This window comes from Balaenoptera ricei, chromosome 15, assembly GCF_028023285.1.
Source record: "Balaenoptera ricei isolate mBalRic1 chromosome 15, mBalRic1.hap2, whole genome shotgun sequence".
Lineage (NCBI taxonomy): Eukaryota > Metazoa > Chordata > Mammalia > Artiodactyla > Balaenopteridae > Balaenoptera > Balaenoptera ricei.
In genome coordinates this window covers 56,707,303-56,727,664 of record NC_082653.1, presented here as the reverse complement: position 1 = coordinate 56,727,664, position 20,362 = coordinate 56,707,303, and the positions used below count along the sequence as shown (strand labels likewise).

Sequence of the window (20,362 nt, the reverse complement as noted above, 5' to 3'; positions counted from 1 at the left end):
ACATAGTTCATTGATGCACAGATTGAGACATACCCTGAGTTGGATCTGATAGTGCAGTCACTCACTGAGTGTCAAGTCAACTTGCCTTGGCTGACACTTTGAGACAGATAATTCTGGACAATTCTGAATAATTCTGGTTGTCCTACACATTGCAGGGTGCCAGGAGCAACCCCAGCCCAGTTATGACAACTACAAATGTCTCTAGACACGGCCGAATGCCCCTCTGGGGCAAAAGCGCTCCTAGCTGAGAACCACTCACCTGGAGACAATGTCCATAAACGGCCTGCCGAGGTCCGTAGGCCTGCCCAACCTCCTGTACTTCCCTTGGCTTGATTTTCTCTTTTTCCCTCTTTTGAATCCAAGACTTTCTGTGAGTTCAATTGTTCATGCATTACACGTCAGAAAATAGTAAAAATATAAACCTCCCCCGCTATATTTTTGTTAAGCTAGCCAGGATTGGGTTCTGTTCTTTCAACCAAAGGGATCTTAACAAAACCACCCACTTTCAAGAATTGTGTTTGGTTTCCTGATGTTCAAAATGGTGGATCATCTGTCATCTTTCAACCCACAGAAAACCAAACAGCTCTTCTCTCTGGTGTCGGAGCAGATCTGAGCACAGAGGCATGAATGAAGCAGACGCCCCTGGGCCATATGGAGGCTGGGGACATACAACAATGCGTCAGCAACAAGACCCCTACAGAGTAAACCAAGATGGCAGAGGAGCGTTCACCAGGGAGGGGTGGGGGACTTGATTGTGATTGGAAGTTTAGGCCAGCACCGGAGGAAGTTGGGAAGCCATGAAGCAGAGATGGCATCAGATACACGCCGCGTCCATCCGCCCAGGAGTGGACTCTACAAAGCGCTCCTTAGTGAGGCTCTGACTTGCAGGAATCAAACACTAAAGAAAATACACATGCAGACAGCATCGCACACTCAAAACCCCACAACTGTTTGGACAGCTAAGAATCCCATATGCTTCTGCATTACCCTCAGCCATGGAAAGCTTTTTATCCAACCCCAGGCCACCCCGTCACCATGCAGCAGGTGGGAGCTCTGGTCCCCTACAATGCAGACAGGGACGGGACTCAGCGGCTAATGACCGGCGTACCGTGTGATGGGTGAACACGCCCAACGTCTGCTCGGCCCCTGCACAAATCTTAGACCCTCTGGCAGGCTGTACCAAGTCCCTCAGCTAAATCACAATGGGAACCGCCTGCCAACACGCCAGGTGTGAAACAAGCCCCAGCGCTTCAGAGTCCTTAAGCCCCCCACCCAAATTCCCGGAAAGGGCTCCAGGCAAATGCACGGCTGCCCGTACGGCCAGTCTCTACGAGGCCAGAGGAGCCACCGTATTAGGATGGTCATTGGACGGTCCATGTCAATTTCACATTTCCTGTCAAAACCGCCCAGCTAGCAGGCACCTCGGTGCTTACACCTCTCACCAGAACAAATGCAGAGCCGTTGAAGGGAGAAATAACACACCAGCACAGTCACAATAGGAGACACCGCTTGCAAGCTGTCCGGTGGGCCCCTGGAGTAACTGACAGGTTTGACAGAGAATGCGTGTTGGTAACATTGTTTGATTCATGTTTAAAGGAAAAAGGGAGAGTATGTTTCGGGGAGGTTTAGACATTGATAACCAAAAGGAAGGGCTTGTAAACAAAGCCACAAGGACCACGTCCTAGCAGCCCCCTCCTCGCCCTCTGTCACCACCCCACCTCCCGCTTTGATCTTCTCCCGGAGGAACAAGCCTTCCACGGGGAATGAGACCTCTTGACAGAGGGCTGCCAGGCAGAGGGAGGAGCGCTGATGAGAAATGACAGCAGCACAAAACTGCGTTAACCTTCTGCTTGGAATAGGTTGTACGGGGCAGAGACGAGGCGGGTCCCCCACAGAGGATGGGGAGACATCACCAGAGTCACGCATAATGGCAGGGTCCTGGCCAGCAGAGCTCGGAAACCCCAGATCTGCCATATCCCGGCACTGAGAGCTGGGGTGGGTATTTAACTTGGCTGAGCCTCAGTTTCCGTCTTTCCAAGATGGTTTGGAGTAGGTAGTAGAAATATTCTAGTAGGAATATTGTACGGAAAGTAACCAATGGAGTGACGAGCAGCTGTAGCAATAGCAGAAATAATAATGACATAATTATTATCAGGTAATTATATAATAAGATAATACTTATAATAATACAATTATATAAATATTATATAGTATTATACATTATATAACTATATATTATAGGATATATATTATATATAATGATGCATAACACTATATATTAATATATAATGTGATAATTTTTATAATATATGTTATATATAACTATTATATAATGATACATAATATTGCATATACTTATATATTTCACTTATGTATTATTATGTAATCAATAATATGTCACTATACAATTATATTAAATAGTATAATTTAAAATCATTATGTAATTATGTGATAATTATATGTAATATGTATTTTATATATGTATTATTATGTCTAATGCATATTATCACACAGATACAATATGCAATACATAGTGATAATTATGTAATCCTTATTATATTATTATGTCTGTCCTGAACCCTTACTATATACCAAGTACCATTACAGTGCCTTACAAGTATTAACTCATGTGATCCTCAAAGGCAACTCTGGCTTTGTCTCCATCCAATACAGGAAGATGCTAAACCATGGATTTAGGTGCTTTTAATGTGTCCATTTTATAGATGAGAAAACCACAGTACAGAGTGGTTTAGGAACTTCCCCAAGGAGGCAAAGCTGAGATTCTAACTCAGCAGTCTGCAGTCTGGCTCGAGAGCTCACACTCTTAGCTCATATATAACACATACATATATATTTATATATATGTGTGTGTGTGTGTGTGTGTATATCAAAACTCAATATTGTCTCTCTTACAAAGTTTGGTTGTGGTGATGTTGCAGTGCAGTTGGAAATAAACTTGCTGATACCTGTACTGAGCACTTTCCATGTGCCAGGCAGTTGGCTATGGACTTTATATACTTTGATTCCTTTCGCTACCGTCCAGTGAGGCGACTGCCACCCAGAGAGGGCAAGAACCATGCCCAAGGTCACACAGGTAGTAAGTAGTGCCCAAGGTCACACAGGTGAAGGAAGGAGATGAACCAGGGAGTCTGCCACAAAGCCCGCATCCCTACACCATCCTGTTCGACTGCTTTTTCCTCTGTAAACCACAATGCTTCAACTAGATACTGTAGGTGAAATGCCTTACACATGGCCTAGTACATAGTAAATGCCTGAAAACAAGCAGCTGCTGTTGTTCTTATTGTAACTAAATGCGAAAAGCCCAGTAGGCATTTTCTTCCAAGAAAATGACGGAAGTATGAATTTATGACGCCGTCTGTTCAGAGGACAGATTCGTCGCCCCTTTTAAGCCCCGACAAAGCCCCTGCATGGTCAGTCAGCACCAGTTCCTGAATCCAGCTGCTCATCGGAAACCCGGGTTTGCCAGTGAGGCACGCAGTTCACGGGGCTCTGCTCCCTGCCTTCTGATATAGATGATCTGAGGTTCAGAGTGGACCCCTGCATTGTTAATGAACTTGCCCAGGCTCTGACCAGTAGCAGGACAGGCAAACACCCAAGTTTGCAGGAAGTCCTCCAAGCAACTCAGAGCTGTGTTTTTCCGCAAAGGCTTCTCCCACAAGCTGCCCCATGCCAGTCGGCTGTCCTGTGCTCACACTTCCTCCCTGCCACTGGGCACTGACAGATGGGAGCTATTCTTAATATTTAACATTTATTAAGTGCCCACAGCGTGCCAGGAGCTGCATGGAACAGGGGTGTGGGTGGTCCCAAAGAGTCTGTCCCCAGAAGGCTGTGGCAACATACAGGAGAGAGGACAGTCCTCTCTTTTCCCCTTCAAAGCTCCCCCTCCCTCTCCTCTCACCCAGCCTCAGTTCCAGTCCCAGATGTCCTGCCAGAGCAAGTGGACAAAGATTTGGGCCAGGATTCAACATGACCGAGACACGTACATCCTCCCGCATGTGTGTCTAGTAGCCCCATCTGCCCAGGCTGTGGACTTAGAAAGTCGGAGGGGATGTAGGTTTCATGCCACCCAAGGCCCTGGGCTCAGGCTGTCAAACCCCAGGGTGGTACATCCCTGATTGCACCCTACTCTATTCAGCTGCACCAAAAACGTGTGTCCCTGGTTAACAGGAATCTCCGTGGGGAGCAGGAGCAGGGACATGCGTACGTGCCCACCCACCTCCAAACCGAGAGCATCTTCACACGAGAAAGAAACTGCAGCAACAAGGATATGATGAGAAAACCATGACAACGGCGATGTTGGCCAAACGCTATGGAGTTGCTACAATGAGCAGGTGCTGCTCTGGCTTCCTCACATCATCACATCAAATCCTCTGGGCTCCCTTTCAAAGGGGGTGTGATCATTCCTGCTGTCAAGTTGAGACAGTGGGAGCTCAGAGACGCCAAGCCTGTATGACACAGGGGCCAAGGGGCTGCTCAGGTGGAGCCCTTGGCATTATGTCATCGCAGCTGGACTGCAGAGGCCCTGGGGATGGTCACTTTGGAGGTCTTTTATGCCTGACACTGACTTTGGGAGGCAGAGCACATGGGATGTTACTCCCATTTTATAGGTGAGAAAGTGGAGGCTCCGAGAGGTCACGCAACTTTCCCAAAGTCCCCAAGAGAAGGTCATGGCCAGACTCAGCTTTCCCTGGTCTAAATCCCATGCTCTCATTTCTCTGGTCTAAATCCTTAACTGTGCTGCCTCATGAAATGAGAAGAAATAGCTCTTCGGAGAGTAGTTTGTGAGAACACTGTGGAATGCGCAAGCTGGCTGTCTCTGTCACCAAATCTTCCCCACATCTGGGAGCCAATGCGGATTAGAGAGTGGAAGGAAAGGTAACAGCTGAGGGAGGCCGCCTTCACCCACAGCAGCGGTGTGCTGGACTCCACTGTGTTACTCTGAGCCAGATGCAAGGTAGGACGGGGCAGAGCTGGCCGCTGCTTCAGACACAGATTTCTTGCCATCATTCTTCCCGCCAAAAACACAAACAAAAAACAAACAAACAAAAACCACGATTTGTCCCCTGGAACATACCAGAAGCCCTGTCATTTGGGAAAGACGGAGAACCTGACTATAGAACATCGTCTTCCTGGGACTGTAGGGAAGCCCATCTTGACTGTCTGAGCCACAGAAAGTGGTAAAGATCTCGTATTGGGTGGGGTGAGCAGGGCTGAGAGTCTATAGAGTTATACCTTCAAGCAGTTGTGCTTCACTTCTGACTCCACAATTGACACTGTGGCCATCGAAGCTACCTCTGAGGACAGAGACTGGGTCCTAGTCATCTCCATGTCTCCAGAGCTTAGACGAGACCCCAGCATGGAACCCATGATCCACAAATCATTACTGCCGTGAATGAATGGATGAAAGAATTTCATGGTGCCTCTGCCTCCTGCTTTCATAAGCCTGAAGAGGGACTTCCCTGGTGGCGCAGTGGTTAAGAATCCACCTGCCAGTGTAGGGGACACAGGTTCGAGCCCTGGTCTGGGAAGATCCCACATGCCGCAGGGCAACTAAGCCCGTGTGCCATAACTACTGAGCCTGTGCTCTAGAGCCCGTGCGCCACAACTATTGAGCCCATGTGCCTAAAGCCTGTGCTCTGCAACGAGAGAAGCCACCACAATGAAAAGCCTGTGCTCCGCAACAAGAGAAGCCACCACAGTGAGAAGCCCGCGCACCGCAATGAAGAGTAGCCCCTGCTCGCAGCAACTAGAGAAAGCCCGCCCACAGCAACAAAGACCCAATGCAGCCAAAAAAATTAAAAAATAATAAAATAAATAAATAAATAAATAAATATGTTGACCGGCATCAAAAAAAAAAAAAAAAGCCTGAAGAACTCAAGCTAGAAATTGGGCTTTGCAATTTATCCCAATAAATTAGGAATTTGGGAGTGACATATACACACTACTACATATAAAATAGATAAAGAAGCACCAACTGTACAGCACAGGGAACTATACTCAGTATTTCGTAATAACCTATATGGGAAAAGAATTTGAAAAAGTATATGTATCTATTATATATAATATATATATATACACACATATGTTTAACTGAGTCACTTTGCTGTATACCTGAAACTAACAGAACATTGTAAATCAACTATACTTCAATAAAATAAATATATGAATGATTTTTAAAAATTTTTTTAAAAAAAGAAAGACATTGGGTTTTTGCAGACAACTACGGTGCCAGTTTCCCAGAGGAAAAGACCCACAGAACACTAAGTTCATTGCTCTGGACAGCATTTAGGGTTCAGCGGTTAAGCAGGTGGATGAGCTGGTGGCTTGTACGCCGGTGGGATGCACGTGTGATGGGTCTATCTTTAGACGAGAGAGAAACATAAACAGGGGTGAGATCTCCATCCTAAGTCAGCTGGGGAAAGCACTTACCCAAAACAACCTTTAAAAGACAGGGAGGGGGCTCTGCTTCACCATCAAAGGCTCTGATCGCCAAACACCAAAGCAGCAAAGCAGAGTGTGAAATCTGCAAGTCTCTCCAGCCCCGCTTGCCCCATGCCAACGTATTATAAAAAGCATACTTGCTAAAAAAAAAAAAAAAGCATACTTGCTGATATAGCATGCCTTTAAAATGATCAGAATGACAGATGGCTGCGGCAGGAACACATCCTTTTTATAGGACTGCTATTAATCAGAAGAGATTGACAGCGTCCCTTTAATCTTTTAATTAAAAAAAAAAAAGTGCATCTCTATACAACTGAAGGGGGCAAGTTGCTGGCATTTCCGAGTGCTCTGAGACACTCGGAATAATGTGGAAGGTCCACATTATTTCAAACTTAATAACTGGAGGGCTTTAGTTTCCCTTTATTTATAGATTTATTGATGTAGGTCTTGCTAATATAAAAAGAAGGTATGGAGTGGCATGATGTGAGAAACCCCATGGTGCCTCAGTTATGGTGTTACCGGTTATCGCTGTCAGGCTGTCTTTACTTCCCTAGATCGTGGTGTTCTCACCTGTTAAAGAGTGGGGTTGTCCCAAGCATACTCTGGTGGGAGACATTCCTGTAATTACTTCAAGTGGGAAGATACTGCTTAAAATGGCCATATCTGCCTTTGATTCATCTGATCAGGAATGAAGAAGCAAGATGCACTAGATGATAGTCAATGCCTGGTGAATACAATCACCGGCAAAAAAGCACTCGGATAAGTAACATTAGAAACTCACCAATTTCTTCCCTGGGGAGGGTACGTGCAAGGTTTGGGGGAGAAAAACCATGTTTGGATGTTTGTAATAGCTTCGATTATTGAGATAATTGTCATAGCTCTCAAGTAGTTGAGAACTTGTATTTTTTGCCTGTTTAGCGCCGTAACTGGGTAACAGGACCCTGACTATTCCTTTACCCGCAGCCCATACAGCTCAGCTGGGCCTGACCCCACCCTCCAGCTTGACTCAAGGCAGTCAAGATGATTGACGGGGATGGGCGTGGCCCAGACTGCTACCTGGAATTTTTGCAGTTGGCGAAGAGGCTTGCTAAGATGTGTTGGGGTGTAAGCCTGGAGTTTCTGGGGACCATCTTTGCCACCAGTTGGGCATGGTGTGTTTGTGAACAAAGATCAAGTAGAGATAATCACTATGGAGTCATGGGGAGACATGACTTGGGGTGTTGGAGCCTCTGAATGCAACTGTGTCTGAAATTGGACATTTTCTTTTTCTCCTCTAAACCGATATGAATTAGATTTTTGTCACTTGAAGATAAAAGAGGTCTTCTGGTATATATATATATACCAGACCTTTCCCATATATTAGGATATAGGCTTCAAGTTGACAAGGATCTTGTATGTTTTTTATTCTGCCTCATCACCTACTCTTAGTTCACAGCCTGGCACACAGTAGGTGCTCGATAAATAATTGCTGAATTGGGCTTCCCTGGTGGCGCAGTGGTTGAGAATCCGCCTGCCAATGCAGGAGACAAGGGTTCGAGCCCTGGTCTGGGAGGATCCCACATGCCGCGGAGCAACTAGGCCCGTGAGCCACAACTACTGAGCCTGCGCGTCTGGAGCCTGTGCTCCGCAACAAGAGAGGCCGCGATAGTGAGAGGCCCGCGCACCATGATGAAGAGTGGCCCCCGCTTGCCGCAACTAGAGAAAGCCCTCGCACAGAAACGAAGACCCAACACAGCCAAAAATAAATAAATAAATAAATAAAAATTAAAAAAAAAAACAAGGAAGAAGAGTATTACCGAGTTTTTAAAATAATAATAATAATAATTGCTGAATGAAGAGATGAATCACATGGAAAGCTCACAACCACTCTGCAAGACAGGTATTCCTGTTTTCGTTTTGTGGCTGAGAAAACAGCCTTGGAGAGGTTAATTGACAAGCCCAAGGCCACACGCTTAGTAAATGCCAGAGCCAATATATCAACCCGGACCTGTTTGACTCCAAATTCTCTTTGCCACCTCCCTGACTCTTTAATTTAGTCTGCTGTTGACATGGCCTCTTTGGCAGTACAGAAAAGTCACTTAGTGACTAAGATGGAGCAGCCGCAAAGTAAATGACACCACCAGCACTCATATCAGGCGTGCATTCTGATTTCTTTCCCAATCAGCAGATATTCCAAACATGTAGATAACATTGCAGGGCAACAATACCAAGATTGAAAATGGCTCCACTAGCCACAGAGCAAAACAAGTTTATTTCTTTCAAGTTTACCCCAAAGACCTGCATGTTCCCTAACACATTTCTCCACCTTTCTGTAGGGACGATGACTCTTGGTCCATTGTTAAAACCAGCAGTTTGATCATTCTTGGTGACACTACATATGTGTATGCACATCTCTCATTAAATACGTTGCCACTGAGCCTGCGCGTCTGGAGCCTGTGCTCCACAACAGGAGAGGCCGCAATAGTGAGAGGCCCGCGCACCGCGATGAAGAATGGCCCCCGCTTGCCGCAACTAGAGAAAGCCCTCGCACAGAAACGAAGACCCAACACAGCCAAAAATAAATAATAAATAAATAATAAATTAAAAAAATTAAAAAAAAAAAAAATACGTTGCCAGATTCGACGATGCTGATTTCTGTTTCAAAATCCAGAGTGCAAGGTTTGCCTATACCATTGCTATGCACGTCAGGGAGGCATTAATCAGCATTTCTCTGCTACCATCTAGTTCTGTAGGGTATAAGTTGGAAAAGACAGCCTTCAGAGAGCTTACTGTCTCAGAGAGAAAGGATGGCAAACAACGATCAGGTCTCAAATCCAGGGAATTCGACATTCAAGTGCTGGATTCACGGAAGGGTATTACAGGGCCCATTCCTATGTGGGCACACAGAGACTCAGGGCTTAGGAGTTCCACTTCTGAGATTCCTCCCAGGTCCTTTGGAGCCATGTCTTTTGACTTTTGAGACCTATGTTTAAATAATGTCAAATCCCACAGTGCCAATGAGTTGGCGAAGAGACTGCAGCTCTATCTTGATGTGTCAGGCCAACATCGTGAGTTCATCCAAGCTCTCCGCTCTACTAGGAAGGGCTTTCTCCTCTGCTTGCCCAGTGAATGTCTGCTGATGCTCTACAGCCCGACTCAAATGCCACCTTTGCCCTTTGAACCACCCTCTCCCCTATTCCAAGAGGCACCCACCTACTCCCTCCCCTGTGTTTTCATGTGCGCTCCCATGGATACACCTCAACACTGGATCAGTGGATGAGAGGGAAGGCTGCAGCCCACCAGACCTGCTCTACATCTCAGCTCTGTCACTGACAATCCCTGTGACCTTGGGCAAGTTACCTTTCTCTAAATGTCAGTTTCAGGTCCTCCATATGCAGAAAGGGTATCATAATACATAACTGTGATTTCTTATCAGAGACCCTTGGGGTCACCTCTATCTTGAAATTCAGATTTTTGGGGATTTCCTTTTCCAGAAAGGGATTTCATCAGACACAGATTATGTAACATTCTCAGCAGGGTCGGGGACAACACTCTGAAATCAAACACGTAAATATTCCCGTAGCAAAATATATGAATATTCACAGTAAGTCGGATAAAGAAAGTCTATAAATAGCCACACATCATTTCAGGTCAAGTTTTCTTCCAAAATGCATTTTGGTGCCAAACTCCCCCCCCCAAAAACCTGATTTTCAGAGCTTTTTGGAATTTACAATTACAGGTAAGCATTGGTAGAACAACAGTACCCAACTTTAGGGTTACAGTAGTCCCCGTTAGCTGTCGTTTCGCTTTCCCAGGTTTACCTGAGGTCAACCACAGCCTGGAAATATTAAATGGAAAATTCCAGAAGTAAACAATTCATACGTTTTAAATTGTGTGCCGTTCTGAGTGGTGCTGTGCCATCCTGTCTTGTCCTGTCCTATCCGGTCCCATCCTGTCCTGTCCAGGATGTGGATCATCCCTTTGTCCAGCGGATCCCACACGTTAGTCGCTTAGTAACCGTCTCGGTTATCAGATCATCTATCGTGTTATCATGGTGCTCGTGTGCAACTGACCCTTATTTTACTTAAGAATGGCCCCGAAGGACAAGAGTTAGTGATGCTGGCAGTTCAGATGGACAAAGAAAAGCCGTCAAGTGCTTCCTTTAAATGAAAACGTGAAAATTCACGACTTAATAAGGAAAGAAACAAAATTGTAGGCTGAGATCGCTAAGATCTAGGGGTAAGAACAAATCTTCTCTGTGACGTTTTGAAGAAAGAAAGAGAAATGTGTGTAGTTTTGCTGTCTCACCTCAAACTGCAAAAGTTACGGCCACGGTGCGTGAGGAGGGCTTAGTTAAGATGGAAGAGGCATATTGGGGAGGACATATTCACATAACTTTTTTGTACTACATTGTTATAATAGTTCTATTTTATTATTAGTTATTGTTAGTCTCTTACTGTGCCTAATTTATAAATTATACTTTACCATAGGTATGTGTGTGTATAGGAAAAAACACAATATATCTAGGGTCCAGTACTATCCACCATCTCAGGCATCCACTGGGGTCTTGGGCCATATCCCCCCTCAGATAAGGGGGGACAACGGTACTGTTAGAATAAATTGAGATAATATATCTAAGTATTTAACACAGTGCCTGGCACATAGCGAGTACTCAATAATTATCACCTATCATGCTTTCCTGCTGTTTTTACTGTAGTATTAGATTTATAGGAGTATTACTGTAGTATTAGTTTATCTCATGCTCTCTTCCACTGGGCTGTGAACCCACCGGCCAGTAGCTATAACTGCCACTTTTGTTTTCCAGGTGCCTAGAACAGTGCCCGATATGGAATATGTGGGCAGCGATTGAGTAACTAAATTAACAAATGCATGGTGACATGGACGTGGCTGTGTTTACACTGCCCTCCATCGAGGAAAACAGTCTCCTGACCTCATCTGTAATACCCGGGTGAGATGAGAATGATTTGTCCCAGTGTGGAGAATGATCTAGCCATGATGGTCAAAGGGCATATCTGTCGGACAAATATCTAGAGTGAGGGGCTCAAGTCTGAACTTGAACCCAGAGCCAAGGGCTCATTAGACCCAAACACCAACCAGACTAATCAGTTACAAAGCTCTTGTTTGGATGATATCGTCTGACACCGGGTGGGCATGGTCCACGGCTGGGGTAAGTCCTCTTGGAAGCTCCTTGGACTCAAGATTGACTGACAATCAACTTGTCAAATCTCCTTTGTCCTCAGGTCAGATATCTCATTGGTCATTCAAGGTCTTGTTGGAAATTGAGAAGCAGTAAAGAGGTTCAACGGGAAGACACATTGCTTCTTCTTATCCAGAGATACCAAGATTAAGGTCTACACCAAGGGGAAAGGAGCGGTGTTTATACACTGCACTTGGTAATATTGCTCTTTTCCCCTTCTGCTTCTCACTCCCCATGAAACTGTCCAAGCTGCTTCAGCTCAGTCCTCCACAGTCACTCTGGAATTCTTTACGTGGATAGAAGGAAAAACTATCCGCCTTGCTATCTATTCAACAAGTTCAGACAACAAAAGATGGGTTCAGGAGATTCAGTATGGTAAAGATTCTAGTTTTCCTAGGGGATGGCAGGTGAGGTCAGTGGTCACTATTGAATCTACTCTTGGGACAAAAAACCCTATTGAGTAACATCCCCAGAATTATTACGAAACATCTTCACTCACTGCCTTTGCAGGATAAGGTGATGCTCTCCTAAAAGCCTCTTATGATGTCTGATCAATTATTTTTTTGTTCTTTTTCACTGAGCAGACAAAAACAGGGCAATAAAGAAGTGGCACTTGAAAGGATTATGAAAAGGAAGTTCTTACACCATAGAATCACTGGCTCTTCGGGTTGGAAAGACCTTGAGAGGAATCTTCAATTCTGACACGGCAACCCTGCCAAGTGGCCCCTACAGCTGTTTGCATATCTCCAGTCACAGGGAACTTACTACCGAGGATGGAGTACACACTCTATTTTGGATCATTTGACTGTCTGGTTGATCACATTATGAAGGTGTGGGTGGCACCTTAATTGCCTCTAGGAAAGCCCTTGCATCTAGAAGAGCTGGGAGGAAACGCACAAGATCAACAAACTGGTCAGCAAGCTGATATAGTCTGCAGGGATGCGGGGCAGCTGGCATCAGAAGCATCAGCTGAAAGGGGTGTGTGTGTGTGTGTGTGTGTGTCTGTCTGTCTGTGTGTGTGTGTGTGTGTGTGTGTGTCTGTGTGTGTGTGTGTGTCTGTGTGTGTGTCTGTCTGTGTGTGTGTGTGTGTGTGTGTGTCTGTGTGTGTGTGTCTGTGTGTGTGTGTGTGTGTGTGTGAGAGAGAGAGACAGAGAGAGAGAGACAGAGAGAGACAGAGAGGTAGTTTTTCTCCCTTCGAGTTGCCTTTCCTCTGCTTGGAAATGTTGCTGCAATGGAGTGTTTGAGTTTCCAGTTGATGCCACTGGATAAATAACACAGGCTGTCTCAGAACACCGGAAATAAGGCCAGTTTCTCCCTGTCCAGAGCATTTCAGTGTGGTCCACGGTGGGTGGGAGAGGAAGAAGACGAACGACGTCACCGCAGCTGGGCTAAGGCTCCCCGCTGCACTGCTTTCCTGACTTAAGGGCAACTAGTTACCAGAGGTGTCGCCTGGGAAAACAAAGTATGATCCGGCGAAGATTCGCAAGTAAAATCACTTGTTCCTTCCCCCAAATAACTGGACGTGTTTCTCAAACACTCTGCAAAGGAGGAAGAAATTGGGCCCCCAACTTCTCAGCTCGCCCGGGTGTCTTCTCATCTATCACTGGGGTAATACGTCCAGAGTGGCATTTTGTAATGACGGCAACATTCCAGCGAATCGATAGTTATTTAATTCCCAACAAGCTCTCGAGTCCATTAAGCCTGATTACATTCACCCATTTCAGTGGGTGCCGTTATTTTTCCTACACCGGCACTTAATCTATAACAGGAACTTATGAGAACTTTCTAAAGCAATTTCAGCATCAATCAGCATAGAGTGAAGGGCACGATTTGCTTGTAATTATTTATCAGACAGGGTGGCAGAGCATCTGACAAAACTCCAACGGCTAAACTTCACCCCAAATTTCCAATGGAAGCAAAGGCCTTCCAGATTGCCACTGAGTTCTACTTCAGACCTCGTGTGGGCCACACTGGCCTGCTTATGCCCGGAAAGATGGAATAATTTCCATGTTGTTAAGGACCATTCTCCAAGCAGTCTGTTATTTCTCACAATAATATAGGAGCCTCCAAAATGAGTAAGGACCATAAATCTGGGATGGTAGAACGTTTTGCTTGATTACTTGGAATCACTCCTGAATGGCTCAAATCACCAAGGTTCTTACAGTTTATCAGAGGTAACAACAACATTCAGCATAGGAGGAAAAGGGGTTTGACCAGAGCCCTCCCCAGAAATTTTAATTAATGAGCTTGGGTGTTGCAGAATTTTAAACTATTGTGGAAGGAGAAGCACAAGGCTGAAGGGAAAAGGACATCCTAACTACGTGTAGTTTTCCTTTCCTGTAGAAACAAGATACAGAATTTATTACAAAGAGATTGTTCTCAAACAAACAAACCACAGTGGAAAACATCCGGGTTTCCTATGATGTTCAGGCTCTGTCACTAGTTAGCCTTCCACAGAGAAATTCAGACACACATCCAGAAGCCAACACTTGCTTAAGAAGTCACGCTTACGATGAGGAAAAAAAAAAAGGCCCCAAATATCTTATTTGATGATTCTCCCGACACAAAATTAATAGCCTTAAGAGTAATACCAACACACATTTCAATCCTTCACTTCCTTGTCATCATTAAGATGTAAACAACTGATAAGGGATTCCTAGGATAATCTCTGAACTTCATAATTAACCATCAGTAGAGTGTTCCTTTTTGCCTCCATGCCACCACTCAACCCAGGTTTGGGGGGCAGGGGAAGCCTCTATGAAAATAGACAATCCACGGGAAGGGGAAGCTACGGATTAATGCATATTTCACATTCCTTCTATTTCCTGGTGAAAGCGCTTAACCAACTCACCTCATGATCAGGTACTCTGCCTCATGATCTGCTCTGGGAGACTGAGTCCCTCAGAAAGCTGGGAGGGAGAGCAAATCCTTTGCCCCGTGGCCAACCTCCCGAAGCAAAGGCATGAATGTTAAACAGCAGCCGGATCAATACAAGCAAATATAGCTCAACTACACCATTTATTCAGCCATGAGAGATGTCAATAGCCAGATTAGGGTGATCCATCTTTTTGATTTCCTACTGTCTTCCCACTGACTACACGAGAGCTTTTTCCTGTATTAAAAGTGTTTGCTTTCTCAACCATAAAAATTCCAATTATTACTCTGAGTGCTCTGGAGTTAAGTTGCTTGCTGGCAGTGGCCTTGAATTACCTGGATCAGTCCGGGGAAGTAGGGGGCTGCTGGAACAATCATAGGCACGCCATAGGGATGCAGGAGGACTCCTTGAGAAGGCAACATGCTTTACGGAAAGGTAGGATTCCCTCGGAAGCTCAACGCATCAATGGAGAGAGTTAGGGGAAAATCTATAGACCCAACTTCTTCAGAACCACAAAGCTGAGAGCCAGATCGCTGCTGTCAGGAGCCAAACGCTCATCAATGCGCAGAGGGGAGAGAAAGAAAATCCGGCATCAGCAACTCTTAATGTGAAAGTTTTCTTCCCAGACGACGAAGAGACACAGCAGCTGCAGGGTTGAAGCTACCAAAATGGAAGGTTCTATTTTGGGAACGGCTTGCCTAACATGACTAACCAAATACTCTTCATTAATTTAGTTCTCAGAGAGAGTGAGAGAGACCAAGAGACTGGGAGAGAGCTGGTCAAGCTGGGAGATTTGGGCTCTTCCTAACGAATTTGGGCAAAAAGGCAAGGGACGGAGTGTGCGTGGGATGTCTAGAGAGGAAAACTGAGAAATGTAAATTGATATGATTATCAGTTGCCACTTAAAACCTAAGTAGGGGAATGCGGGCAGCCTCTGGTACTGATCACAAAGAAATGAAGATACTTAGTCGAGTTCGTTATCCTCTGTCTCTCTCTCTCTCTCTCTCTGGTTTTAGTTTTAAAGGGCGATTTGTGCAAATAATAGTACCACCAGCGAACATCTGCAGCGTGTGCTATGCACGCAGGATGAGCTAAATTATTTACATATGTTTTGTAATTTCATTCTCACAACTCTCCCAAGCAGGTACTATTATCAGTTCCTGGTCCACATGGGAAATGAGGTTCACACTAGTTGAACTGCTTGCTCACAGCCCTACACGTGTGAGAGGCAGTGCCAGGCTACAAACACAATTCCTAATCAGCCACGATATCCATTACAGTACTATTTTGTTCTGTAATAGAACTTCATATGCCTTAAAAAAATGTTTTTAAACATTTTTTGTCTTTGAGCTTTCAATTGTTATATTTTAATATGCAGTCTATTAATAAGAGATGACTCCCTGCTCCCTGAGTTTAAAGGCATAGCAAATGAACACCAAAACTGCAGGTGAAAAACACATTCTAGTATTTGAAATTTTTCTGATGTTTGAAAATATCCGAGTGATTGTCTGGGATACATTACACGAAAATAGATAAACTTCGATGGGATTGCATGAATTGGAATTATGCTGACTTGTGTGTCCTACTTAATAGCTGTGTGTTCTTGAACAAGTTACTCAGCATCTCTGAACCCTAGTTTCTTCACTTGGAAAACTGAGATAGTAATAGGTCCCCATAGGGTCGTGTGACAAGTAAAGTATTTGGTATCCTATCATGATGTGTACAATACAAGATGCATACAGTATTTGCCATTCTTATCCTGTGTTTCCTGTTCTTCTACTAATACCTGGTATAGACACATCTTTGACTTCAGACTGAAGGCACAGAGAGCATTCAAATTGGCACTCTTCTAATCTGCATACCAGGAAAGAACGTGGGCGTGTTGAGAGTTTCCCAATTTCGAGAGCACAGAGTGAGCCCACTCAGCTTATGCTCAAGGCCCAGGGATCATCGAAAATCACCTTCAAACCAGACACCTGCTTACCACATTCCACCTTGAACTTGAAATAGGACACGAGATATGGATTTTGTCGAAACTTGGAGAGCTTCAGACACCGCAAAACATATTCAACTATTGGCTTTTCCTAAATCCAAATGTCAATTCCTCCACTTTTAGATCACCAAGGTGTTTTTACACGACACTAATTTTAGTTGCTTGATTTAGCTGCATAATTACATTTCTAGATAACGACAGTGGACAGCATTTGGCAGAGAATTCAATTATTTAAGGCTGAATTTGGGCCATCTTGACAAGGTTTCTCTGTAATTGATTCTCGTGTATCAAAGGGGCCACCTTGTTACAATTCGGAAAGCTCCAGGAACAGCTGTGAGTTGACCCCTCTTACTTAACAGCCTGATATTTCTAATTTTAGCTTTTGACTCTGACTTTCAACACTGCGTTTCTGAGAAGTTACCAGTGAGGACAGTGGCCTTGCCATGAGACAGCTTCCTGGGAGGGGAGAGCTCTTCCTGACTTTGGTAAGGGGTGGGTCAGATTGTACTATGTCTCTGGTGTTATAAAGTAGAAAGACCACTGGACCAGGAGGCAGGGAACTTAATTCAGTCATGAAGGCCAGAAACGTACACATTTAGACTTTGTTTCCTGAACCTCATATAGAAGTGACAATACCCACTTACCCTTCACCCAGAGGGCTCCGATAAGCAAAAGTGTGGGAGTGTTTTGGAAACTGTAGAGTTACATAAATACAAAAGATTATTCTGTGTATTACTCTATGTGTTGTTTTTTTAAAGAACCTGATGATCCATTTCAGAAACGTATTATAGGTAGATCTTGGAGATATCGTGGTTGGATGCCAAACCCCTGCGATAAACAGAATATCACAATAAAGCAAGTCACACACATTTTTGCTTTCCCAGGACATATCAAAGTTATGTTTATACTATACTGTAGTCTATTAAGTGTGCAATAGCCTTATGTCTAAAATAGTATATATCTTAGTTTAATAATACTTTATTGCTAAAATATGCTAACCATCATCTGAATCTTCAGCGAGTTGTAGTAGTAACATCAAAGATCAGTGATCATAGATACCAACAAATAGAAGAATAATGAAAAAGTTTGAAATAGTGAGAGACTTGCCAAAGTATGACATAGATACAGGAAGTGAGCAAATGCTGTTTGAAAAGTGGTGCCCATAGACTTGTTTAACACAGGGTTGCCACAAACATTCAATTTGTAAAAAACGCAGTATCTGTGAAGCACAATAAAACGAGGTGTGCCTGTACACACAGGACGTATAGATGTATACTATATCATTTGCAGAGGATATTTTCTCTTTTCTTTTTAAAAACTCCATGCTACAAAAGCTTTTCTGCTCCTGAGTAATGAGTATCTCTTTTCCTCTCTCTGAAAATAAAGGCTCGTTGTTTTGTGACCCTTTTCACTTTGGCTGCCAGGAAGCTCAGAGCCCAAAAAGAGGTTCAACTCTGTCCATTTTATTGGCCTTTACTGCCTGCATGTTTGTGTTTTCATCTTCTTGTTCTCACCACCTCCAGTCCTGTTATTCACATTTTCTCTGATTCTGATTTTATATTTAGATATTACTGCCATGTATGATTGTAGTGGTTATACTTGTAAAATGGTATGAACAGAATGTACCCTTGTTCAAAACCCAGCCCCAAAACTTTATGACATTATAAAACATAAAAATAAATAATGGTCACTAAGCAAAACCTCTTTTTTCTAACATGGGTTCTGTTTTCCCAAATGGGAAGCATCCAGTATTACTGGACTGTAATTCTTTCCTCTTGGGTCCATTTCCTCCACTGAATGTGCAGGTACCACATTCCATGTATCTCTGCTTTCCAGTGGCTCATGGTAAATGGTTAGCTACCCAATGTCGAATGGGTGGTATTAAGCTCATAGAATTTTGCAGGAACTTAAAAAAAATGTAGAATAAAAAAATAAGGTGAAGAACAGGGGAGATAGTTCTGGCAGCAGGTAGAAAACATAGGTAGGTTGCCAAAACGGACTGAATTTAAACCAAGGGCCATGTATCAGTATCACTCTGGCCATCACAGGCAGGGGAGGGCAAACAGTTTTCTGTAAATGGGCAGATAACAAATATTTTAGGTGCTGTGGACCTTAAACTCTCTGTTGCAACTACTCAAAACTCTGCGTTTTCATGTGAAAATGTTTACAATAAGCAAATGGACTCTGAAATTTGAATTTCCTATAATTTTCACCTGTCATGAAATATTCTTCTTTTGAGTTTTCCCAACCATTTAAAAGTGTCAAAACCAATCTTAGCTCAAGGGTCGTACAAAAACGGTCCAAGGCCAGGTTTGGCTCTCAGGCTGTGGTTTGCTGACCCTTCATTTAGAGCATATATTTTACAAACCTCTGGAAGTCCGACTTCAATACAATGACAGGTATATACTCCATTTTTGTTTACTTCTGCTTCTTCACTTGCTTCTGGCTTTCCTGCCACTTCTTTGGCGCCAGTTCTGTCAATTATCCCTGTGTCAGGGATTTCCATCAAGCCTTTTTTTTTTCTTAGCCCGCCTTTGCTAGTTCAGGCTCATCCATCCTCCCTGCAAAAATTCTCCCGTCTTTCTCCACCTTCCGTGATGCCACCCCCTTCTTAGTTAGTGACCTCTCTTTTTCTTTCCTGGATTAAAGTGGTTCCTCTCATGCTGTCAGATACTACGTCTCCTTCCCCGGATCCTGAGAGCTAACACGAGGGTGACCCTGCCCACCAGCAGCCCTTCCAAGCAGCAGTCTCCCCAAGTTGAAACACCCACGTACCCATGTAGGAGAAGGAAAGCGAACAGAAACACAAGTGTTGGCTGGAGGATGGGAAAGGGGAGCATTCAGAGAAGACTGGTTCCTGCCTTACGGATTCTATTGGTCAACAGACCCAACTGCAGCCTCACGGACCAAATCCAGTTCATAGATGAGTATGATGAGGATGATGACGATGGAGGAGGGTTTGTCTGCATGGTGTAAAAATAAGCTAGTATTTTTAAACAGAGGCAGCTTATATAAAACGTAGATCTACAACATCTCTTGAAAGACTGGAAGGTCTAGAAACCTTGGTGCACATTCCCTTGGCCCAACAGTCCCTGAAGCCTGGGAAGGAGCTGCCCCCTCCTCCCCAGATCAGGAGCTCTCATGAGACCATTTCCATCATTCTCTACCTGCTTCTTGAAAAGCAGCCGAATGTTAGTTGCCACTTGTCCACCATTAAAAACAAAACAAAACAAAACATAACAAAACAAAAAGCATAAAACTGAGTGTTCCTCTGAAAGCGTTAAGCATACTCCTTAGCTTTTGGATATTAACAGTGGTTATCTCCTAATATGAATTTATGCAGATTATCTAATTACCCATGCCTCCCCATTTCCAGGCCAAGTTGGGTGACAGAGAATTTCTTATAGTTTTCAAGGCCTTTCACAATATTCCTCAGCTTTTCCAGATCCATCCTCCAATACACACTGTCCTTCCTTCTACAAATCACTCTTCTCTGCAAACCACACTGGCAAGTTGCCTTTGCCAAACACCTTCATGCATCTAAGACTCCTTACAAATTTGCCTGCTATGCAGAACTACCCTTCCTTCCTTCCTTCCCTTCCTCCCTCCCTCCCTTCCTTCCTTCTTTCTTTCCTCCCTCCCTCCCTCCTTCCCTCCCTCCCTTCCTTCCTTACTTCCTTCCAATTGAACATTACTGGCCTAAGTCAAATGCACAAAACCTTTCCCACCACCCCAGGCAGAACTAAATACACTGTCACCTGTGTCCTAAAGTCATGTTAGCATTGTATAATAATAATTCTTTTAAGTGTGATGACTCCTTCTAGAAGGTAGACTG

The 20,362-nt window shown here is 44.2% G+C and overlaps 1 protein-coding gene across 19 annotated transcripts in view; it reads right to left on the bottom strand.

Annotated features, from left to right (window-relative positions):
* RBFOX1 (RNA binding fox-1 homolog 1) overlaps positions 1-20,362 on the bottom strand; it is a 2,209,300-nt gene that overhangs the window by 338,623 nt on the left and 1,850,315 nt on the right. For 4 of the 19 annotated variants that reach the window (XM_059898917.1, XM_059898914.1, XM_059898911.1 and 1 more), the window contains exon 1: positions 14,870-15,194. The exons of the other annotated variants lie outside the window; for them this stretch is intronic. In XM_059898917.1, coding sequence (XP_059754900.1) covers positions 14,870-14,956 — 87 coding nt within the window. In that variant the 5' untranslated portion in view covers positions 14,957-15,194. Of the gene's footprint in view, positions 1-14,869; positions 15,195-20,362 lie in introns of those variants that run through there. 19 annotated transcript variants of the gene reach the window in all.